At 41.0% G+C, this 23115-nt stretch overlaps 2 protein-coding genes across 2 annotated transcripts in view; one reads left to right on the plus strand and one right to left on the minus strand.

The window, feature by feature from the left end:
• Nucleotides 1-23115, plus strand: part of LOC102842848 (leukotriene-B(4) omega-hydroxylase 1-like) — a 552783-nt gene that overhangs the window by 333215 nt on the left and 196453 nt on the right. The gene's annotated exons all lie outside the window — the stretch shown is intronic.
• On the minus strand, nt 11655-14575 carry LOC102810717 (olfactory receptor 1361-like). Its single transcript, XM_006876826.1, has 2 exons — nt 14507-14575; nt 11655-12617 (listed from the first exon to the last, which is right to left on the minus strand). The coding sequence occupies exons 1-2, from the start codon at nt 14573-14575 to the stop codon at nt 11655-11657; spliced, it is 1032 nt and encodes a 343-aa protein (XP_006876888.1).

The raw sequence follows: 23115 nt of genomic DNA on the forward strand, positions 1-23115 counted from the left end.
AAAAAAAAACCCTATGGATCAGAATGGTTAGATCATGGAGATGGCACAGGACCATTCATTTCTTTCTGTATAGGGTCCCTATGAGTTGGACACTGACTTGATGGCAGCTAATAACAACAACAGTATTTATCTTATAATAGTCATTGTAGTAACAGAAGAGGTGGTGCGTGTCTTCAGCTCCCTCAAACCAGGGGAATGCAATGCTTTGTAGACATATTTTAGTGATGCTGAGTTTGACCAGTGGGTTCTAGAATCAGTCTAATCTATCAGTACAGGGCCCCATCAGAATGGTGATTGATCCTCAGTGCCTAGAAGGACATCCTGTGTGGTAAAGTAGAGACTCTGTGAAAACAAAGGAGCCCCTCCATGAGATGGAGTGATGCAATAACCCTACCAATGGATTCAAACACACCAACAAGCATGAAGATGGTACAGAACTAGATAGTGTTTCCTTCTGTTATGATGTCACCATGAGCTGGAGCTGACTTGATACCAACTAACAGTTGCCATGAGTTGGAATTGTCTCAACGGCATTTACCAACAACAGCAGCAGCAACAACAGGAGACTACAGATTTCATCACAAAATATTCACAGGTTCAGCTGCAATCTGTACCTGGTAGGACTTGAGGGGCTGTGGGGCAGGTAGAAAATTCCAGAACCCTTCTTGGTGAGCACAGCCACAGATTCCTACAGAAGTGGGAGAGACGAGAATCCACTGATGAATAGATATGCTGAGCTTCTTTTCTATGTCTATGTTCACCATTACTTTATCTTGGGAGAAATAACTACTTAAGTCCTTCAATTGTTTTAAAAATTGGGTTTCTTCATCATGAACGTTGGAGTCCTGGTGTGGCATTATGGGTTAAAGCGCTGGACTGTGAAGTCAGTTTGAACCTCAAGGTCTGTGATTCAAGCTCACCAGCCACTCCTCAGAAACACTATACGGGGTCGCTATGGGTGGGAACTGTCTTGATGGCACTTAACAACAACAATAATGAACATAATGTTACTGAGATAAACATGTGAAAATTGTAGAATTGGTAACTATCTTATTATCTATATATTTACACAATACGAAGTTTTCAGGTCTCCAGAGTTTTTTAAAAATTGGATTGTTTGTCTTCTTCTGTTGAGTTGTAAGAATTCTTTATCTGTTTCGGATGTTGTTGTTAAGTGCCGTTGAGTCAGTTCCGACTCATAGCAGCTCTTGAGGAGTGGCTGGTGGGTTTGAACTGCCAACCTTGTGGTTAGCAGTCCCGTGCTGATCCTGCAGGACTCGTCTATTCTGTCTATTAGACTCCTATCAAATTTATGATTTGAAAATATTTTCTCCTATTTTGTAAATTGTCTTCCTTGATAATGGCTTCAAATGCACAAAACTTTTCCATTTTTATGAAATATGGTTGCCTGTCATTATTGTTGTTAAGTGCTGCTGTGTCAGCTCTGACTCACAGCAACCCTGTATAAGGTGTCCAAGGAGCAGCTGGTGGATTTCAACTGCTGACCTGTGGTTCATAGTCCAGTACTGATACTGCAGCATCACACCAGTAGTCCCTGTGACAACAGACCCTATTTCCAACAGACCTCTTTCCCAAATATCACGGAGGAGAGGGCCTGGGTTGCACCTGTGAGCGTGGGGACTTTGTTTTGAACTTGGCAAATTTGGGGAATGGAGGAAGACTTTGGATAAGAATCAGTCCTTCTGTGCTTCTGGGTCTGCATTCCGTCGTCTCTGAAATCAGGAATATAAAGACCTACAACTGTAGGATAAGCACTGATCTGCTTACCACAAGGTTGTCAGTTCACACTCACCAGCCACTCCTTGGACACCCTATGAGTCGGGACCAACTTGACGGCACTTAACAAGAACAACTTGTTATAGGAGCCCTGGTGACACAATGATTAAGCAGTCGGCTGCTAATCAGAAGGTCAGTGGTTCAAACCTATCATCTGTTCCACAAGAGAAAGATGTGCAATCTGTTTCCATAGAGATGTACACACAGCCTTGTAAATGGGTTTGGTTTTATTTTTTTGACCTCCTATTATAGACTGAGTTGTTTCCCCCTAAAGTATCTGTTGGAATCCTAGTCCCTATACCTGTGATCCAGTTTAGGGGCGAGTTCCCTGTATTATTTTAATGGGGTCATATCAGTGTGGAGTGTGTCTTAACCCTATAATGAGTTTTGATCTATAAAAGAGCAGATTAGACATTGAGAGAAGCAAATACAAATAGTGGAAAGACACATGCCACGTGAAGATAACCAAGGGACCAAGGGACAGAGCTGAAAGAGATAAAGATTCCCCCTCCCAGAGAGAGCATAGAGAGAGTGCCCTAAATTCGGATTTATACCCCACTTAAAAGGAGCTCTGGTAATGTAGTGGTTATGAGGTGGGCTGATGATGTCATGGTCAGCAATTCAAAACTACCAGTGGTTCCATAGGAGAAAGATGAGGCTTTCTGCTTCTGTAAAGATTTACAGTCTCAGAAACCCTATACAGGGTCACTATGAGTTGGAACTGACTCTACAGCACCTAAAACCACCACCCCATTTATAGTGAAAATACTTACACAATGGGAATTGGCAACAAACAAACAAACAAACAAACAAACAAACAAACCACTTGCATATCACTGGAGTCCTGGTGTGGATATGTGGATAAGTACTGGAATGCTAACCGCAAGGTTGATGGTTCAAGCTCACCAGCTGCTCCTTAGAAACCTATAAAGGGTCACCATGAGAGGGAATAGACTCAACAACACACAACAACAACTACATCACTAGATTAGTAGAACCTAGAGGCAGGGAGGCTTGATGAAAGGGAGAGAGCAAGAGACTTGGAAATGAAGTAAGGGTAAATCAGTACCTTGGCGAGACCGAAGGGGTTATCTAGAGATAGATCACTAACATTCTGTTCAGGCAAACTTTTTTTCATGTGTTCCGAAGGCCAGCAAATGCAGAACACTTTTTTTTTCCATCTGCAATTACTTTAGCTATGTAAAAAATATTTTGTTGTGTTCTAGGTAAAAATATGCACAGCAAATTAAATTCCCATGAAACAATTTTTGTAAAAATTGTTCTGTAACATTGGTTGAATTTTCCCAATGTGTCAGAATTCTCATTTTTCCCATTCTGTTTGTTCTTTTTCCACTGATTCAGCTTCTCTGTCCCCCCTTGCCTTTTCAACTTTGCTTTGAGGTTAATGTTGACCATTTGGTCTTTTACAGTTGATTGTTTAAGGGATGCACATCCCTCATGGGTAATACTGCTTATTTTATAAACTAGTCTGTTATTTGGTTGAAAAGAGATCGTGTTGAGTAGAGCTTGTTGAGAGAATCACCTCAAAAGAAAAATCAGCAAAGATTTTATAGCAAAAATCACATGCAGCGACTTTGGGCTTTATTTATGTATTTTTTCTATGTCCTTTCTTTTAAAATAAGCACTTTCTGTCACTGCTGGGCACAAATGGTGACCTTAATTGGCAGAAGCACAAAGCCACCTCTGTTTTTGCAGTGTTGATATTTCCTTCCCTCCAGAATCTACTACTTCTCATGAATTGAAAACATTTCAAATGCCAGGGGTCTTTTCAGTGCCTTATAGTTGCATTCATTAGGAAAAAAAATGAAGTTGAAAACATGTAACAATCAGTCACTGAAATTTTTTTGCAATTAAAAAAAAAAATACTACGTGAAGAACAATCAGATATATTTTATTCAAAATACATCTTTAGGAAGAATGCTGACAATTGCAGAGATTGGAAGCAAAACCATGGAACGATTTGTGTATGAATTACCAAGTGGAAAAATAATTTTCTGTGTAATCATTCACAGCACAATAAAATGTCTAAAAAATGGCATATTTAGTTGTCTGAGAATGCAGTTTCTTTTTTTGAACCTCAAAAGTTTCATTTATCATGTTTCTGGGTGGTGAAAATAGTCAATGGGTTTGACTGCTAACCAAAGGTTTGTGAGTTTGAATCCACTCAGAGGCACCTGAAAAGAACCAATCACTGGGAATCCTCTGGAGCACAGTTCTCTGACACACGTGGGTCACCATGAACCAGGGGTAATTCCATGGCAACTGGTTTACTGTGTACTAAGAAGCCTTTTGCTCAGTGCTTTACATTGTATTTCTTTCATTCTCATGACCACCAGAGGAGGTTAGTGTCATTATCAATCCTAGTTTACAGGTGAGAAAAAGGTACTACGAGACTTGAAGTTAACTGACTCAGAATGAGAGACTATCAGGAAAGATTGAACTGAACCATCCCCATTTTATGAAGCATAAACCTCATACTTGGGGAAAGTGAGTAGATGGGTCACCAGCCTATTAGTGGATAAAGGGAAACTTGAATTCAAGTCAGTCTAATTTTAAAGCCAGTCATGGAAGAATATTCTAGACCTTCCACTATTGCCTCAGTACAAGGAATCTGTTTAGTTCAGGATCTCCATTCTTTATTTATTTATGGCAATTGATTTTGTTTGTTTGTTTTGTTTTACCATATCTATATGTTGTTGTTAAGTGCCTTTGAGTCAGTTCCGACTCATAGCGACCCTGTACAGGGTTTCCGAGGCTGTAAATCTTTACGGGAGCAGAAAGCCTCATTTTTCTCCCGCAGAACGGCTGGTAGTTTCGAACTGCTGGCCTTAAGGTTTGCAGGCCGATTCGTAACCACTACGCTACCAGAGCTCCTTACCATATCTATATAAGCAATGCTATTATTTACTCAAAAGTTTTCTTTCAACTCAGTAATTTGGAAGGGTTTGCAAGGCCAAATATGGCAATTCTTTGCTTTCCAATATCTCATTCTGTTTGCTAAATTACTGTTTTATAACTAACTTCTGACAGCGTGGCCTTGGAAGTCCACAGTCCTGGCATGTTGCCTTTGTTCTCCATAGTCCTAAAACTTCTGCCTCCCACTGTGGGGCATGGATAAGTGAACCAATCCTGCCACCACTCAGGGCTTGCTTTGTATGTAAGTCTCCCTAATAACTCTTTTTCAGCCACCATGGAACTGCCCAGATCTTTCTTTGGCCTCACTGCTGTTGTTAAGTGCCCTCGAGTCAGTTACAACCCATAGTGACCATAGGGTTTCCAAGGAGTGGCTGATGAGCTTGAACTACTGACCTTGTTCAAGCCAACCCTACAGTCCAGCTCATTAGCCTGTAGTGCCACACCAGATTTCATGGTGCCCTCTATATTTGGAGGGTGGTTGCTTCTCTGGACCATGCAATTGGCTGCAGACATGACACCTAATTATCTATAGAATCACACACAAGAGCCTTGCAGCAAAAACTACAATTGGAAAGGCATATGCAACCATTCGTGTGTGGCCACAACTGCTGTTCTAAATAGCCACTTCTATGAGCAGCTGGAGATGATTGCTTTCAGATTCACAAAAATGGAGTGGAGGGGAAGGTGGCTTGGTAGAGCAAGGAGCATCCTAGAGCTTAAACTTGAGTGCAGGAGCTCAGCTGCCATCACTGCCGCTGCATCCCCTCTTTAAGTAGAAGCCTCCAGACAGTGTCCAGCGTGTTGCTTCAGCGCCGCCCCCGCCCCCAATCATCAGATTGAAGGGAAGTGGGTGGGATAGGACCAGTAGGAGGCTGCAGTACAGAATGGTCCCCTTCTCTTCCTCTCCCTGCTAGCCCCATCACAGAACAACCCCTCAAGCAAGCCCACTAATTACACCTAAGATAAAATCTACCCACAAGTCTGATGACAACAATGACACTGTGGGAATACACCTCCACTGAATTGTCAGAGCTATGTCAGAAATCCCAGCAGAAAGGAATGGTGATCATTGCAGTTTGACTGGTAAAGTGGTGGAATATTGGAGGTATTGGTATCTTTAAATGGTGGCAAAGCAGAGAAAATGAGTGATATCACTATCTACCCCAACTTCCAACAGTGCCTATGTGTAGCTCATAACAGCCTAGGATAACTAGAGAGAAGGGGAGCGTGAGCTATGGGTAATGAAGAAAAGGGAACAGTTAGAAAAATCCTACAGGAGGACTCTCCAAGAGCCCCTTGAGAGTAACTCCAAAGCATATGTGTGTGGACTTAGTGGTTGCCAAAGGATAACAACTTTTGGAAGAATGAGTCAAAGCAACCTTTGCTCCTGGCCTCCAGGTGAACTGTGATAGTTCCTAGAGACTAGGGATGGGACTGACACGGCAACCAGAACAAGATTCTTAGTCACCTGCTGCTGATGTAGACTAAATACTCAGAAATAGGGCTCAGAACAAAGAACAAAGCATCTATTGTGCATCGATCCACACAAGGACCGAGAAGCAGGAATCGCCTTCAATATTGCAAGTCAAGGCTTGAATGTTTTCTTCAATTTTTTCTGCATGAGAAATGCTGAGCATGTTCTTCCCTTTTGGTTTTCTAATATCAGGTCTTTGCACATTTTGTTATAATATTTGACTTTGTCTTCTTGAGCTGACCTTTAAAATTTCTATTCAGTTCTTTTACCTCCTCATTTCTTTAATTTGATTTAGCGTATCTATGGCAGAGAGCAAGTTTCAGAGTCTCTTCTGACATCCATTTTTATCTTTTCCTTCTTTCTTGTCTTCTTGATGACCTTTTGATTTCTTCCTGCATGATGTTCTTGATGTCATCCCACAAGTCTTCTGTTTTTTGGTCATTAGTGTCTAATGCATCAAATATGTTCTTCAAACAATCTCTGAATTCAGGTGGGATGTGTTCAAGATCATATCTTGACTCTTTTGTAGATATTATCCTATCACAGTCAGCATTGTACTTCAAGATAGCTCTTGAAATGTCCTTTCCAGCATAGTAAACCGTGTGATTGTTAGATTCTAAATGACCAATTAGCGTAGTGATTACGAATCAGGCTATGAACCACAAGGTCAGCAGTTCGAAACTACCAGCTGTTCAACAGGAGAAAGATGAGGCTTTCTGCTCCCGTAAAGATTTACAGCTTCGGAAACCCTGTACAGGGTCACTATGAGTTGTAACTGACTCCACCACACATAACCAACCAAATGGCCAATACCAGTCCATTTCAGCTCACTAAAGCCTAGGATATTGATATTTATGCATTCCATTTCATCTTTGATAGCTTGTCATCTGTGGAAAGAGATGGTGGAAAAGCTTAGTATCATCAGCCCAAACAAAGTCAGATGCAGACTGTGGAACAGACCAATTGCTCATATGCAAGTTCAAGCTGAAGAGAATTAAAACAAGTCCAAAAGAGCCAAAGTCCATTTATCATCCATTTACCATTGATCTCATTGTAAATTTTTGTTTTTTTCTTTACATTGAAGTGCAACCCATTTGAGAGCTTTGATCTTCATCGGTAAGTATTTTAAGTCCTTTACTTTCAGAAAGCAAGGTTGTATCATCTGCATATTGCACGTTGTTAATGAGTCTTCCTTCAATCCTTGTGCCAAATTCTTCTTCATATATCCCTGTTTCTCAGATTATTTGCTCAGCATACAAATTGAATAAGTCTGGTGAAAGAATACAACCCTGGCACACAACTTTCTTGATTTTAAACAATTCAGTATCCCCTTGTTCTGTTTGAATGACTGCCTGTTGGTCTGCATACAGGTTACTCATGAGCACAATTAATTTAAGTGTTCTGGAATACCCATTCTTTGAATTGTTATACATAGCTTGTCATGATTCACACAGTCAAAGCCTTTGCATAGTCAGTAAAGCACAAGTAAAGATCTTTGTGGTATTCTCAGCCAAGATACATCTGATGTCAGCAATGATAACCCTAGCTAGTTCCAATGTAATCTTTTGAATCCGACTTGAATTTCTGGCAGTTCTCTGCTGATGTACTGTTTGTTTCAGCTGATTTTTAATTATCTTCAGCAAAATTTTACTTGCATGTTATATGAGTGATGTTGTTGTTGTTGTTGTTAAGTGCTGTGGAGTCGGTTCCGACTCATAGCAAGCCTGCACAGGGTTTCCGAGACTGTAAATCTTTATGGGAGCAGAACGCTTCATCTTTCTCCCGCGGAACCGCTGGTAGTTTCGAACTGCTGACCTTGTGGTTCACAGCCCGATTTGTAACCACTATGCTACCATTTCCACATTCCATTGCATAATCTTTCTTTGGAATGGGCACAGATATGGATTTCTTCCAATCTACTTGGCATAGATGACTGAGTGCCTGCAGTGTTGCATCCATTTGGTGAAAATTTTCTACTTGTATTCAGTCAATTCCTAGAGCCTTGTTTTTTTCCCAATGCCTTCAATGAAGCTTGGATTTCTTCCTTCAGTACCATTGGTTCTTGATTATATGCTAACTCTTGAAATGGTTGAACATCAACCATTTCTTTTTAGTACAGTAACTCTATGTTTACCTTTCATCTCCTTTTGATGTTTTCTGCATCATTCAGTATTTTCCTCACAGAGTCCTTAAGTATTTTAAGTTAAGGTTTGAATTTTTCCTTCAGTTCTTTTAACTTGAGAAATGCTGAATGTGTTCTTTTCTTTTCATTTTCTAACTTCAGGTCTTTGTGTGTTTCAATATAATACTGTACTTTGTCTTCTTGAGTTTCTACTTAGACTTCTTGAGTTGTCCTTTGTGATTTTCTGTGTAGATCTTTTCCGTCCTTATTTTTTTCACATGCTTTAGAATCTCTGTACTGATGAGCAGGAGTCCTGGTGCCCACTATAGAATAACCACAAGGTCGGTGCTTCAAACTCACCTGCCACTCCTTGAAAACCCTCAACAACACTTCAAAACAACAACAATAACTGGTGAGCAAGTTTCAGAGTCTCTTATGACATCTATTTTTGTCTTTTCTTTCTTTCCTGTCTTTTTAATGACTTTTTGCTTTCTTCCTGTATGATATTCTTGATGTCACCCCACCTTGGTCATTAGAGTCTACTGCATCAAATATGTTATTGAGCTGGTCTCGAAATTCAGGTGAGATATGTTCAAGGTCATATTTTGGCTCTTGTGGATGTGCTTTAATTTTCTTCAGCTTCAGCCTGAACTTGCATATGAACAATTAATGCCTACTCCACAGTTGGCCCATGGCCTTGTTTTGGTTGATAACATTGTATTTTACCACCATCTTTTTCCATTGTTGTTGTTGTTTAGTGCCGTTGAGTCAATTCCAACCCATAGCGACCCTGTATAGGGTTTCTGAGGAGCAGCTGGTGAGCTTGAACTGCCAACCTTGCAGTTCAAATGGCTTTGCAGTCTGGTGCATTAACCCACAGCACCACACCAGGACTCATCTCTTTCCATCGTTGTTGTTGTTATTGTTAAGTGCTGTCGAGTCGGTTCCGACCCATAGCGAATCTGAACAGGGTTTCCAAGACTGTAAATCTTTACGGGAGCAGAACGCCTCATCTTTCTCCCACAGATCGGCTGGTAGTTTCGAACTGTTGACCTTGTAGTTTGCAGCCCGATTCGTAATCACTATGCTACCAGAGCTCCTTATGTAGTCAAATTGATCTCTGTGTATTCAATCTGGTGAGGTTCATCAATTCTAGAGGAAGACATTCTCTGTCAGCTCTGGGGGAAGGGTCTTGCTTCCTTTCAACATCTGTGGGCCTGGCATTCCTTGGAGATCCACATGTGTCTTGGCATCAGTCTTGCTCTGAATCTAGAAGGCTCCCTGCTCAGGGACCTGGGTCCAAAGGACATGCTCTACTGCCAGTTCTTCTTTCTTGGTAGGACTTCTTTCTCTTGTAAGTAAAAGGTGTCCCAGTACTTACCCCAAGAAAATCCACTTACATTAGATCATTGCTGTGATGAGGTTAAGAGTACTTCATTCCCTTACAAGTGATTGGCTTATCACATCAGATCACATCATAGTGCATCCTTACCTATCCTCCAAATTATACTTTTGCATAATTGCCAAACCACTGAGAATCATGGTCCATACAAGTTGACACATATCATTTGTGGTACAATTCAACCCATGACAGGTTTTCCTCTGCTGTATTTGTCTATATGGCTGCTGTGTTCTGTGCCTCCAACTAGAGTAAAGCTGGTTGTGCTTACCTACATTGTTCTTGGGGCCCCCAAGGACCTTGAGGAAAAGGGAAGACATAAAATATTGTAAGGCTGTGGAGAAATGAACTGGTCTTGCTACCACCCAGGACCTGCCTTGTATGTAAGTGTCTTTTGCTGCCACCCTTGAGTTGCCTGCCTCTTTCTTTGGTCTCACAGTACCCTACATATTGGAAGGCAAAATTCAAATGATTTTTCCATGTCCTTAAAATGCTTTCTAAATTCATAAAGTTTTACATTATAAATAGGTCACTACCATGACTTGGAGTCCAGGTGTGACACTGAAGGATCCTGCACTGGACCACAAGGTCCCTTTGAGTTGCAAGATTGGTGGTTCAAACTCACCAACCACTCCTCAGAAACCCTATCCAGAGTCACTATGAGTTGGAACTGACTCAAAGGCATTTAATAAAACCATGCACGAGGAGCTCTGGTACTGAACTGTTTACCACAAGGTAAACAGTTTAAATCTGCCAGCTGCTACAATGGGAAAAAAAGATGAAGGTTTCTGCTATCATAAAGATGTATAGCCTCAGAAACCCTATACAAGGCCCCTATAAGTCAGAACCAACTGCATGTGCACAAAACCACCATCACCATTTGTAACAATTATCGTATGCCAGGTGGTTGTATTGTGGGGTTTTGTGTGTTGCTCTGAAGTTGGAAGATATGCCACTGACATTTCAAATACCAGCAAAGTGGACATGTTTCAACAGATCTTCCAAATTAACAGACAAGGAAGAAAGACCTAGTGATCTATTTCTGAAAATCAGCTAATGAAATCCATAACAAAATTCTTCTCAATTTAAAGCTTGAGGATGATCCCCTAGGTTAGAAGGCACTCATAATACACAACAGTTGTAACAGCTGTTACTCAAGATACTCAAGCAAAACCAATGATGGGGAAGATGGTGCAGGTCCAATGAACCCTTCATTCGGCTGCAGCTGGAGCCACTGTGAGTCAGAGCTATGTCAACAGTAGCAGACTCTGCCACATAAGCAGAAAACCAGAGTCACTTGGTATAAATAAGTTTGCCAACGACAACACGTTTCCCATTTTCCCAGCTGAATCCCAACCAAAAAAGATAATAAAAAAATAAGACGAGAATATCACCGAGAAAAAAGAATGTAGTTTAAATTCTAGTCCACATTGTTGCCTGCTAAAGGCTTCAAGCCAGAAAATTACCCTTTCATTTTTAAAAAAGATGTTATGTAGAAATTGTTAAAGACATGGTAGCAGCAAGTTGAGACTTTTTCAGCATGTATTGTCAGAAGGATGAAAGGTGTTCAAAAGACGGCAATTTTTTTTTTTAGTTGCATAATGTTGTGTCCTGTGTAGAACAAAGAAAACAATGCAGAGTTCCAATCTTGAGAATTAGACCTTTAAAAAAAAAAAAAAATTATAATTGGTGATTTAGGTATTATCTTTTTCTAGGAATTTTCAAATGTAAAAATATACACAACAAAATATTTGCCAGTTCAATATTTTCCTGTGTATAATACGATGATAATAATTCTATTGCTAATTTGATAGGATAAGCACTGGACTGTTAACCATAGGGTCGGCAGGTTCATGCTCCTTGGAAACTCTATACAGGGTCTCTGTTAGTCAGAACTGACTTAACAACACTTACCAACAACAGCATCATCTAAAGAGAATTGTCAAAGATTTAGCCCAGTGGTCCCCACTGAGAAGTTTCCTGAGAGCACCTTTCAGGTCTCGGTTTCTCAGGCTGTAGATGAAGGGGTTCAGCATGGGAGTGACAACAGTGTATATCACTGTGGCCGCCATGTCCCTCTTAGTAGAGTATGTGGATGCAGGGTTGAAGTAGACCCCAATGATAGTGCTGTAGAAGAGAATGATAACACAAAGGTGAGAGCCACAAGTGGAGAAGGCTTTCCACTTCCCCTGGACTGAGGGCACCTTCCAAACAGCCACTGCAATAGGTGTGTAAGAGGCCATGATGCACATAAAAGGAATCACAACCACCGCGCCCCTGAAGACCAATATAAGCATCTCATTAACTTGGGTGTCAGAGCAGGAGAGCTTGATCAAGGCATTGAGGTCACAGAAGAAGTGTGGGATTCTATTGGAGCAAAAAGACAGGTGAGTAATCAGGATTGTATGCACCACGGAGACAAGGTTGGCTGAGATCCAGGGTACTGCCACCAGCAAGATGCACCGAAGGGCGCCCATGATGGTCACATAGTGCAGTGGGCAGCAAATGGCCAGGTAGCGGTCGTAAGCCATTGCTGAGAGAAGGATGCTGTCGGCTGCCCCAAAAACTATGAAGAAATACATCTGGGCCAGGCATGCGGGGAAGGAGATGGTGGTGTGTCCACAGAGGTGGTTGGTCAGCATCTTGGGGATGGTGGTGGAGGTAAAGCAGAAGTCAAGAAGAGACAGGTTGCTGAGGAAGAAGTACATGGGGCTGTGGAGGTGAGGGTCCGAGATGATGGCCAAGAGGGTCAGCAGGTTCCCCAGGGCTCCAATCAGGTACAGAATGAAAGACAGACCGAAGAGGACCCGCTGCTGCTGGGGCTGTGCAGAAAGACCAAGGAGGATGAATTCAGAGACTTGGGTCTGATTGTCCATGTCCAGGCAGGTCTAAAGGGAAAAACAAAAGTGTCAGCAATGGGTGGGATACTGGGGAGTCTTCCCCCTCTTCATCTCTCTGAGCTTCGGTTTTCTCATCTATTACACGGAGATTACTAATTTTAACCTTTCATTGTTACAGAGCCCCTGTGTGGTATAAACAGTTAATATAATCTGCTACTCACTGAAAGATCGGAGCTTCAAGTCTACCCAGAGGTACCTCAGAAGAAAGTCTTGATAGACTGCTTCTGAAAAAAAAACAGCTTTTGAAAGCCCAGTGCAGCTCACTTCTATTCTGACACACATGGGGTTGCTGTGAGTTGGAATCGTCACTGGTTTGGTGTGGTATGAAGTGTTGTTATACACAGAGCAGGTTGTTAGAGGGGCTGTGGTGGTTCAGAGCTAGAACTCTTGCCTTCCGTATTAGAGACCCAGGTTCAGTGCCCAGCCAGTGTACCTGATGTGCTGCCACCACCTGCCTGTCTGTGGAGACTTATCTGTTGTTATGATGCTAAATAGATTTCAGTGGAGTTTTCTGACCAAGAAATACTAACAAGAAAGGCCCGACAACTTACTTCTGAAAATCAGTCAATGAAATGACAAGGGTCTGATTACAAGGGGCTAGTGCAGGACTGGGCAGTGTTTTGTTTCTGTGCACGAGGTTGTCATGAGTCAACAGTAACTAACAAAATAAAGCTCATGGTATGATACAACATGCTCAAGGTACACATAAGATGGAATATATTAACAATACAAATGCAGTTCTCTCTCCTCCCAATCAGGAACTTCATTCCCTTTCATAGATCTTGATGTTTTTCATTCAGTGACTGGTGTCTGGCTCCAACACAGATATCTCCCTATTGTTGTTAAGTGCTGTCGAGTTGGTTTTGACTTATTGCAACCCAATGTAGGGATTTTGAGGTGGTAAACTTTGGGGGAGAAGAAAGCCTCCTCTGTCTCCCGAGGAGTCACTGGTGGGCTCAAACTGTGTCACTTGTGATTTGAAATCCAGTGTTTATTGCATGGAGCCACCGTACCCCCAGACCTCTCCCTAGAAGATAAATAAATGATAGATATATAGACAGACAGAGAGAAAGATACATACATACATATGATAAATGTAAAGATATGATGGATGATATTGAGAGAGAATGAGAGAGAGAAAATATTATGCAAAGGTACTACTGACATTTGGTTCTGAATCATTCTCAGGGGTGGGGCTGTCCTGTGCACTGTAGAGTACTGAGCAACATCTCTGGTCTCCACCCACTGAATCCTGGCAGCACATCCTCCCCTCATTGTGAGAACCAAAACTGTCCCCTTGTGGGATGGAACTGCTCCTGGTTAACAGTGCTGGTCCAACTTAGATACCTTACTCTCTCCTCTCACTGTCCCTGGACACAACCTTACTTCTGAGTTGGGCAGTGACGTTATTTGCTACAATCCACATTCTGGTCAAGTACATCCTATGTAACATCCCATTTAACTCTCCACAACATTGGCAGTTCAAACCCACCAGCTGCTCTTCGGAAACCCTACACAGGGTTGCTATGAGTCAGAATCGACTCATAGCAACAACACCCCTCAGCAGCCCCATGGAACAAGAGACTCAGGTTCAATACTTCATTTGCCTAAACATCTGTGTGCAACCAGGATGTAACCCAGGCTTATTCCCCCGACCAGTTCAGGGGATCTAATAGGGGCACTCTCCTGCTGGGTAAGACTAATCAGTCGAACTTTGGGGAACTTTCCAGAAGACCTTCGCAAAGCTAATGCCCCTGCAGCTTGAGTCTGGATACACTTACTTGACCAGCAGTTACTGTGCCTCCTTCAGATCTCAGGGCCTCTCAAAACCCCTGGACATTGTTTTCAAGGCTCTGGAAGCCTTACTGCTGCCTCACCTTTGTTCTGTGGGTGTTGAGGAACAGCATCTTTTTTTCAGGGAGCACACAGCTGAACCATTGCCACATGTTTATATGCACTCCTTAGCCCTGGGGGAGCAAGTCCTAGGTACCTTGTTTAAGCAAAACAATTACCTTGTCTCCCCTAGTTGAGTGTGGATCATGACACCTGTGTGCAAAGCAGTTTCATCCCAAGAGTACTGCTTTGATTCAGATATGCTTCTTGTGGATGGCAGAAGAAAGCATGGTACCTATTTTCCATAAATAAACATTTGAATATGTGGTTAATAATCATGATTATCCATGTAGAAGAAATATAATCAGAATCCTGCTTAGACGCAAGGATGGTGAAACTTCAACTTGTTTAATTTGAATCTGTCATCAGGAAATATCGATTATTAGAAGAGGACATAAAGGTTTAGTTGTTGTTAGGCCATCAAGTTGGTACTAATTCACAGTGACTTTATGCACAACAGAGTGAAATACTGCCCGGTCCCAGCCTAACTGCACATTTTTTGCTACCTTTTAGTCCATAGCTGCTGCCATTGTGCCAGTCCATATCATTGGTGATCTACCTCTTTTTCTGTCGGCCCTCCACTTTACGAAACATGGTATCCTTCTCCAGAGATTGGTCCCTCCTGATAATAAGTCTGAGGAATGAAAGACAAAATCTGGTCATCCTGGTTTCTAAGGAATATTCTGGCTGTACTTCTTCAAATACAGATTTGTTAGTTATTTTGGTGGTCTGGTGCAATGGTACTTTTTATATTCTCCTCCAACGCCATAACTCACATGTATCAATGCTTCTAGGTCTGTACTCATTATTCAACTTTCACATGTGTTTGAAGTTATTGACAATACTATGGTTTGGGTCAAGCATACCTTAGTCCTTAGACTGACATCTTTGCTCTTCAACACTTTAAAGAGGTCTTATGCAGCAGATTTGCCTAAAGCAATTCATTTGATTTCTTTACTGCTACTTCCATGAGTCTTGATGGTTGATTTAAGAAAAAGGAAGTCTTTGACAACTTCAATCATTTCTCCATTTAACACAAAGTTATTCATTGGTTCAGTAGTGAGGATTTTTGTTTCCTTTACATTGAGGTGCAACCAATACCAAAGGCTGTGTTCTTTGATCTTCATCAGTAAGTATTATAAGTCCTCTTCGCTTTCAGCAGGCAAAGTTGTATCATCTACATATCACAGGTTGTTAATGAGTCTTCCTCTAATTGTGATGCCACATTTTTCTTCGTATAATCCACCTTCTCAAATTATTTGCTCAGCATACAGATTGAGTAAGTATGGTGAAAAAATATGACCCCGACACACATTTTTCCTAATTTAAAACCATTCAGTGTTCCTTTGTTCTGTTAGAACAACTGCTTCTTGGTCTATGTACAAGTTTCTCATGAGCTCAATTAAATATTTCAGAATACCCATTCTCATAATGCTGTCCAGAGCTTATCATGATCCACACAATCGAAAGCCTTTGTGTAGTCAACAAAGTACAGGCAAACATGTTTCTGGTGTTCTCTGCTTTCAACCAAGATCTGTCTGACATCGACAATGATATCTCTCATTCCACGTCCTCATCTGAATCTGGCTTGAACCTCTGGCAGTTCCCTGTCAATGTACTGTTGCAGCCATTTTTTGGATTATCTTTAGCAAAATTTTAATTGCAGGTCATATTAATGATATTGTCGAATGATTTCTGAATTCCATTGGGTCACCTCTCTTTGCAATGCACACAAACATGGATCTCTTCCAATCAATTGATCAGGTAGCTGCCTTCCAATATTTTTGGCATAGATGAGTGAGTCCTTCCAGTACAGCATTAGTTTGTTGAAAGATTTCAACTTGTAGTCCATCAATTCCTGGGGCATTGTTCTTTGCCATTGTCTTCAATGCACCTTGGACTTCTTCTTTCAGTATCATTGGTTCTTGATCACATGCTACCTCTTGAAATGGTTGAACACCATCCATTTCTTTTTGGTGCAGTGACTCTTATATTCCTTCCATCTTCTCTTGATGCTTTCTGCATCATTCAATATTTTGTCCATAGAATCCTTCAATACTGCAAGTCAAAGCTTGAATTTTTTCTTCAGTTCCCTCAGCTTGAGAAATGCAGAGTATGCTCTTCCCTTTTGGTTTTCTAACTCTAGGTCTTTGCACATTTCATTATAATATTTGACTTTGTCTTCTTCAGTTGTCCTTTGAAATTTTCTATTTAGCTCTTTTACCTCCTCATTCCTTCCATTTACTTTAGCATTTCTATGCTGGATAGCAAGTTTCAGATTCTCGTTTGACATCCATTTTGGTCTTTTTCTTCTTTCTTGTTTTCTTACTGACCTTTTGCTTTCTTGCTGCATTATGTTCTTGATGTCATCCTATAACTCCTCTGGTCTTCAGTCTTTAGTGTCTAATTCATTAAATTTGTTCTTCAGATGATCTCTAAATTCAGGTGAGATGTAGTCAAGGTCATATTTTGGCTCTTGTGGACTTCTTTAAATTTTCTTCAGCTTCAGCCTGAACTTGCATATGAGCCATTGATAGTCTGTTACACAGTCTGCCCCTGGCCTTGTTTGGGCTGATAATGTGGAGCTTTTCCACTGTCTCTTCACACTGATGTAGTCAATTTTATGAAACCCATGTGTATAATTGTCTTTTATGTTATTTGAAGTTATTTGCAATGAAGAAGTCATTGGTCTTGCAAAATTCTATCATGTGATCTCCAGCATCCTTTCCATCATCAATGTCATATTTTCTAACTACTGATCCTTCTTCTTTGTTTTCAACCTTTGCATTCCAATCACCAATAATTACCAACATATTTTGATTGAATGTTTCATCAATTTCAGACTGAAGAAGTTGTTAGAATTCTTCAATTTCATTATCGCTGGCTTTAGTGCTTGGTGAGTAAATTTGCATAATAGTTATTTTAACTTGTCTACCATGTGGGCCTATGAATATAATTCTATCACAGACAGCTTTGTATGTCAAGCTAAATCTCAAAAATTATCTTTTAAATCATGAATGTGATGCCATTCCTCCTCAATTTGTCATTCCCAGCATAATAAACCATGTGATTATCAGATTCAAAATGATCAATACCAGTCCATTTTAGCTCACTAATGCCTAGGATATCAATCTTTATGCATTTCATTTCAGTTTTGACAACTTCCAAGTTTCCTGGATTCATACTTCGTGCATTCCATGTTCCAATTATTAATGGATGTTCATAGCTGTTTCTCCTTATTTTCAGTTGTCCCCATTAGTAAAGGAAGGTCTTGAAAGCTTTACTCCATTCACTTCATAATGGTCAACTCTACTTTGAGAAGGCAGCTCTTCCCCCACTGTATTTTGAGTGCCTTCCAGCCTTACAGGCTCATTTTTCTGGCATTATAACTGACAGTATTCTGTTGCTTAGTCATGTTTCAATATTCAATATTTTGATGCTATCTGACAGTGTTCTGCTGCTTTTTGTAAAGTTTTCAGTGACTAGATATTCAGGAGTATTCTGTCTCTCCTTCTAGTCTGTCTTAATCTGGAAGCTCATTTGAAAACTGTCCAGCAGTGGCCCTGCTGGTATTCAAAATACCAGTGGCATAACTTCCAGAATCACAGCAACATGCAAGCCACCACAGTGTGACAAACTGACAGACTAGTGGTGGTAAAGGGTTGAGGGTCCTTGAAAAGCAAGCCAACCTCAGTGAAATTAGACACATGAGTTTCAAAGATACTAGCAATTGTGAAGATGGTACAGGACTGGACCACATTTTGTTCTGGTATTCATAAGGTTACCATATGCCAGAGCACCTAAGAATAATAGTCCATATTATCCCTGGGAGCCTGTGTGGCATTGTAGGATAAGCAGCACTGGACTGCTAACTGTACCAGCTGCTCCTTAGGAACTTTATACAGTATAGTTATGAGTAGAAACTGATTTGATAGCACTTAACAAGAACAGCATGGATATATCATTTTTTTAAAAAAACCAAAACATTCTATATTCATTAGCCAGTGAGAGAAGTAAATCAAAACCACAATGAGATATTATTTCACTCTCACTAGAAAGGCTAAGGAGCTCTGGTAGCGTAGTGGTTACGAATCGGGCTGCGAACCTTAAGGTCAGCGGTTCGAAACTACCAGCCGCTCCGCGGGAGAAAGATGAGGCTTTCTACTCCCGTAAGGATTTACACCCTCGGAAACCCTGTACAGCGTCGCTATGGGTCGGAACCGACTTGACGGCACTTAACAACAACAACAAGAAAGGCTAAGATTTAAAAAAAACAAACAACAATAAAAACAAGAAATTACAAATGTTGGTGAGGATGTGAGGAAATTGGAATCTTTGTCCATTAATGGTTGGGAAGCTAACAGGTTCGGGTATTGTAGAAAACAGTGTATATGTAGGTTTTTAAAAAACAAAACATAGAATTATCATATGACCCAGCAATTCCACTGCTAAGAATATACCCAATGGACCTGAAAGCAGTAATATGAAGAGATACATGTTCATTAGTGTTGACAACAGTGTTTTCACAGTAGCCAAAAGGTAGAAACCACCTGAATGCACATCAGTGAATGGATAAACAAAATGTAGTATATACAGATAATGAAACACTACTCAGGCAAAGAGAGAAATTAAGTTTTAATACATGCCACAACATAGACGGAACTTGAAGACAGTTTGTTGAAAGAAATAAGTCAATCACAGAAGACAAATATTGTATACCCTCATCTATATAAAAAGACAAGAGGGGAAAAATGTATACAGACTAACATTTCCTAGTGGTTCCCAAGGTTTAGAGGGGAAAATGTAGGTAGGGATATTAGTTTAGGTCTATAGTGATGGAAAAAATTGCATTGATTGGTAGTAGAATTGTACAGCCTATTAATCTAATTACTGTCAACAATTTATATACCTATAAAAAGTTAGACTGGCAAAAGGTGTGTGATAAATTTACAGTCAGGAAAATCCTATGAAACAGTTGTATTCTGCAGCACAAGGGGTCACCATAAGTTAGAATTGACCCAATGATAACAGTTTGTTTTTATTTTATTTGTTTTTAAAATTATCTATTGATCTATCATCTACCTATCTTTGTTGCTGTTGTTGTTGTTGTTGTTAGGTACCATCAAGTTGTCACCAATCCATAGCAACCCTATGCACAGCAGAATGAAACATTGTCCAATCCTGGGCCAACCTCACCACTGCTGCCACACTTGAGTCCATCGATACTGCCACTTGGCCAATCCATCTCATTGAGGGGCTTCCTCTTTTTCTCTGATCCTCCACCTTACCAAACACAATATCCTTCTCCAGCTACTGGTCTCTCCTGATAATGTGTCTGAAGTATGAGAGATGAAGTTTGGCCATCTTGGCCTCCAAGGAGCACTCTGGCTGCACTTCTTCCAAAACAGATCTATTGGTTCTTTTAGCAGCCCATGGCACTTTCAACATTCTCCTCCAACACCATAACTCAAAAGCATCAATTCTTCTACGGTCTTCCTTATTCACTGTCCAGCTTTCACATGCATATGAGGTTATTGAAAACACCATGGCTTGGGTCAGTTGCTGTTGTTAGATGATGTCAAGTACAACAGAATGAAACATGCCTGGTTGTGCCATCTTCACAACTGTTGTGTTTGAACCCATTGTTGCTGCCACTGGGTCTTCATACTTCATGCATTCCATATTCTGATTATTAATGGATGTTTGCAGTTGTTTCTCATTTTGAGTTATGACTCATCAGCAAATGAGGGTTTTGAAACCTTTGTTTCTTTTATAGTATTAAGGTTAACTCTGAGGAAGCAGTTCTTCCCCAGTCATATTTTGAGTGCCTTCCAACCTGAGGGGTTCATCTTTTGGCACTGTATCAGATAATGTTCCACTGCCATTCATAAGATTTTCAATGGCTAAGATCAGCACTGAACTATGAACCACAAGGTTGGCACTTCAAAAACCACCAGCTTCTCCTTAGATCCCTGTGCAGGGTCACTATGAGTTGCAACTGACTCGATGACACTTAACAACAACAACCTATCCAAAGTGGTCTGTCTCTCCTTCTTTGTAGTCTGTCTTAGTCTGGGAGCACCACTGAAACATGTCCACTATGGGTGACCCTGCCAGTGTTGGAAAAACTGGTGGCATCACTTCCAGAATCACAGCTCCACACAAGTGTACACACAATGCAACAAACTGACAGAAAAGTAGCAGTCTATCTAGTCATACAAATATATTTTCTAAAATAAGTATTTCCCTTTTCTTCATTTCTCCAGAAAAATCCCTCAGCATGATAAGTAAGAGAGTTGTCAAGGTCTCCAGGATACCTGACCATGGTGGGTCCTGACCTAAACTCACCTTCCCCACTCATGTCCTGGGCTATCGTGAGCATCAGCCCATGTGTGTCTGTGATGTGTGTGTTGGGTGGGGTAGGGAGGAGGCTCCTTTGATGTTTGAACTGTTGGCACCACTAGAGCAACAATGATGACTCAGCAAAATCCTTTTGAACCACAGGCCTGTGTGTCTACCCATAATCCATCTCTGAGGGAATTGTGAATTTGGGAGTTTCTCCATTGCATCCCACACCTTTCCGAACCTGTGCTCATGGTTGCTGCTGATAAGATGGGCCAGACCCCCTCCCTGCCTCAAAAAGTATGTTCTCCACTTATTTCCCTTCCTTGAATGAAGGGGGCGTGTGCTAATTTCCATGGTTCTTCAAGCTGACGCTCAACAAATGAAATCTTAGATTCCTAGAGCTGCCGTAACAGAAATATCACAAGTGGGTGGTTTTAACAAATAAATTGATTTTCTTCCAGTTCAGGAGGTTGTTGTTGGGTGCCATTGAGTTGCACCTCCATGCACAACAGAATGAAACATTGCCTAGTGTCGTGCCATCCTGACAGTGGCCAGAAAGCTAGATGTCTGAATTTAGAGTGTTGCTTTAGGGAGAGGCATTTCTTTGTCTGTTTCAGTTTCTAGTTATTACCAACAATCCAAGGAGTTCCTGGACTTGTAGATTTCACCTACCTCAATTGTCAGGTGGAGCCTGTCTTTTCTCTGTTTGTGCTTATTCCTTTCCCTATTGCTCAGAAACTGTGTGGGTATCTGACCTACCCTACTTTGATACGGCCTCCTTAACATGACAGAGAAAACTCTGTTCCCAAATATGATTAATACCCACAGCTTCAAATTCCAGCACATATTTTGGGGGACACAATTTAATCTATAACAATTTATTTGTGTTTGTAGTAAGTATTCTTTTATTGTGGTTGTTGTTAAGTGCCGTCGAGTCGGTTCTGACCCATAGCGACCCTGTACAGGGTTTCCGAGGGTGTAAATCCTTACCGGAGTAGAAAGCCTCATCTTTCTCCCGCGGAGCGGCTGGTAGTTTCGAACCGATGACCTTAAGGTTTGCAGCCCGATTCGTAACCACTACGCTACCAGAACTCCTTTTTATTGTGGTAAAAGATATATAATAAAACATTTGTCCTTTCAATGCTAATGGAAACTTAATTACAGATGGATTTTCTTTTGGGATATCTTCACTTTGATGGGATTCAGGGAAAGAGAAACGCCGTGACTTTTCTACTAAGTCTATAGTCTCGTTCTTGCTTTCTCGGTTGTGTATTGTCAGCTCGATCTGACACATAACAATCCTTTGTGTGCATTCACTGGCAGGATTGAAATGGTTTACACGCTTCTCTGTGTTCTCTTCCTGTTTCAGCATGTCACCTGCCACATTCATGAACATCTTACAGAATTATGCCAGCATGGTATATTGTTATTGTATTTAATATTGTCATTAAGTGCTGTCGAGTCAGTTCTGACTCATAGCAACCCTGTATAAGGGTTTCTGAAGCTCTACATCTTTCTGGGAGCAGAAAACCTCATTTTTCTCCCAAGAAGCTGCTAGTGGACTTGAACCACTGACCTTGTGGTTTGCAGTCCATTGCATATCCTATAGTAGAGCAGAAGTTGCCTGGCCCTGCGTCATCTTCATGGTTGTTGGTATAGTTGGTTGACTCCACCATTGTTATGTGTTAGTCCATATCCTTGAGGGTCTCCCTCATTTTTGCTGACCCTCTACTTTGCCAAACATGCTACAGTTTGAGGGGATTCTAGCAATTGGTATTTTCTGATGACATGTCCAAAGTGAATAAGCTGAAGTCTTGCTATTCTCACTTCTAAGGACTTTCTGATTGTATTTCTTTTAACAGTGATTGGTTCTATATTCTGGTACTCAATGGTCAATTCAATATTCTTCATCAACATATCAATTCTTCTTCTATTTTCTTTTTGCACTATCCAGCTTTCACAAGTATATGAGAGAATTGAAAAGACCATAACTTGGGTCAGGTATGTTGTTGTTGTTAATTGTCATTGAGTCAGTTCTGACCCATAGTGACCTTATATAGAGTTTCTGGTGAGCAGGAACCTCCAACTTTGTGGTTCAAATGACTTTGCAGTCCAGTGCATTAACCTACAGTGCCACACCAGGACTACTGGGTCAGGTATGTTGTTGTTGTTGTTATGTGCCGTGGAGTCGGTTCTGACTCATAGCGACCCTGTACAGGGTTTCCGAGGCTATAAATCTTTACGGGAG

The sequence above is a fragment of the Chrysochloris asiatica genome, unplaced genomic scaffold, assembly GCF_000296735.1.
Source record: "Chrysochloris asiatica unplaced genomic scaffold, ChrAsi1.0 scaffold00417, whole genome shotgun sequence".
Taxonomy (NCBI): Eukaryota; Metazoa; Chordata; class Mammalia; order Afrosoricida; family Chrysochloridae; genus Chrysochloris; species Chrysochloris asiatica.